General features: G+C 60.0%; 1 protein-coding gene across 3 annotated transcripts in view; it reads left to right on the top strand.

The window, feature by feature from the left end:
• The first annotated feature begins 538 nt into the window (after positions 1–538).
• Positions 539–2,120, top strand: part of Frmd5 (FERM domain containing 5) — a 254,279-nt gene continuing 252,697 nt past the window's right edge. For all 3 annotated transcript variants that reach the window (XM_028766914.1, XM_028766915.1, XM_028766916.1), the window contains exon 1: positions 539–870. In XM_028766914.1, coding sequence (XP_028622747.1) covers positions 769–870 — 102 coding nt within the window. In that variant the 5' untranslated portion in view covers positions 539–768. The remainder of the gene's footprint in view (positions 871–2,120) is intronic.

The raw sequence follows: 2,120 nt of genomic DNA, 5'->3' as shown, positions 1-2,120 counted from the left end.
CGCTTACAAGCTTCTGTGGTTGCACCAGAGTAAATAGCCATCGTAAAACAGATGTTCACCAAAATAAGGGTGCTCGAGGCACAGGGCCCCATGGAGCTGACTTAGGGCAGCGCACAGGTGGGGGGCAGCCGCCAGGTCGGGAATCGTGGGTGACTGTTTTCTGCAGGTGCCGCCTCCTCGCTTTTGGCTTCCAAGAGGGCAGGAACCGGGTGTTGCAGGGTGCAAGACTTGACTCCCGAAACAGCTCAAATGTTATTCCAGGTTGTAGACACCGATCTTGTGAAGTGTCCACACATGGCCCGGCCCAGGACAAACAGCATCCATACCAACCACCGCCCGCGAAGGGAGCGAGCGAGGGCTTGGGGCTCTAGGGGGCTGGCCAGACTGGGCTCAGTACTGCTGTTTTGCGATGATTGCTTCCTCCGCCTGCTTATCATCCCCATTCCTTATTCTGATTGGCTCTTCCTCCTGCTAATCGGTTCCGCCGCGCTGACCTCCATTGGCCCCCTACCTAAGTCCCGCCCCATGAGCTGGGCACGGGCAGTGGGGCGCCCGGGAGAGAGCCCAGCTTGCTTGGGGTTTGGGGGAGGCGGTGGTGTCTCTGTAGAAGGAAGAAGAGTGGGTCGGGAGGAGGCAGCGGTGGCGATCCGGCCAGGGTGATGGTGCAGGTGCTAAGGGCCGGCGCGGAGGTGCCGCGCTGAGGAGCGACGGGTCCGGAGTCCGCAGCGCCGCCGCGTCGCTCCCGAGGACGGGCGAGCGGGCGGGAAGATGCTGAGCAGGTTGATGAGCGGCAGCAGCAGGAGTCTGGAGCGCGAGTACAGCTGCACCGTGCGGCTGCTGGACGACAGCGAGTACACCTGCACCATCCAGGTCAGCGCCGCGCCGCCCGCCCGCCCGCCCGCTCGCGGGATCCGGCTCCCCAGACTCGGCCAAGTTGGCGGGGTCCGCCGCCCGGGGTCGCTCCAGCTCTAACCCCGGCGCGGCGCTTTGTCCGCCCCGCAGCCGCACCGCCCGGCGCGCGGCGTCCCAGCCCGAGCTCAGCCGGGGGCTGGTACCACGCGCCGCGCGCCCCTGCGGGGTGAGTCGCGTCCCGCACCCGCAACTCCTGCTCTGCGCCCTGTCGGGCGGGGGACCCGGGTCTCGGCTTCTCCAGCCGGCGGATAGCCAGCACCTTGGGCGGGCAGCCTGAGCTAGGCGTGTAGGGCGGGAGACGACTGCTCCGGCCGCCCCGTCGAGGGGCGCGGGCTGAGGCTCCCCGGGCCCCGCCAGGCCCGCCAGCCAGCCTTTATCTCCCTGGTTGGAAGGATAAAGGTTTATGTCATAATTTCTCCCGAGCGTTTGTGAGTCAGACGGAACGCGCAGCCCATGCAGAGTGGCCTATTGAAGGCGCCCAGCCCTCTGTGCTTTGAGGCTCTAGCTCCCTTCCTTGTCTTTTGATCCCCAAATCTCAGCGTGTTGGTTATTTCTGGGGGTGGGGGGCGTGAAGCAAAGATTTAGCAACAAGTCCCAGCGATTTGGAGGTTAACATTGGCTGGAAAGAATCGGGGACTTACGGGAAAGCCAACAATGCAATAATGCCGCACAGCATTTCTTTCAGAACCTGGTATTTTACAACCCCTTGCTTGTGTCCCTTCACTACGGCTGTGTGGCGCGTCAGGAGTCATATATGGTTTTCCCCAGGAATGCAGTCTATCCTTTATAAAGTCAGAGATTGAAAACACCGACAATGTTTAGTTCTTCAACCAGAGGACCCTGCGCTCACTGCCAAAAACTGCTCTTTGTGGAGAAGAAAATTTGAGACCCAGAAGGGTCTCACCTGATTTCTTTCCTTTCCTGGAGGAGGCTTCTAAGCACAGATGTACCCCCCCCCCCAAAGCCTTCCTAGATCCTATCCTCAGGGTGCCCCCATCTATCTTTTGCCTATCTATCTATCTATCTATCTATCTATCTATCTATCTATCTATCTATCTATCGTCTTGTTGACAGTATAATACTATTAAAAAAAGATAGAGACATGTGAGAAAGACCCTGGGTAGAGAGTAGATGCTTAATGCTGACTGTGCTCCGTTCAACCTCCTCCCCAATAACCTCCCTCCCCCCAACCCCCCTCCCCGGGCCCC

The sequence above is a fragment of the Grammomys surdaster genome, unplaced genomic scaffold (genome assembly GCF_004785775.1).
Source record: "Grammomys surdaster isolate TR1022 unplaced genomic scaffold, NIH_TR_1.0 170, whole genome shotgun sequence".
NCBI lineage: Eukaryota > Metazoa > Chordata > Mammalia > Rodentia > Muridae > Grammomys > Grammomys surdaster.
This window is presented reverse-complemented; position numbering and strand designations above follow the sequence as displayed.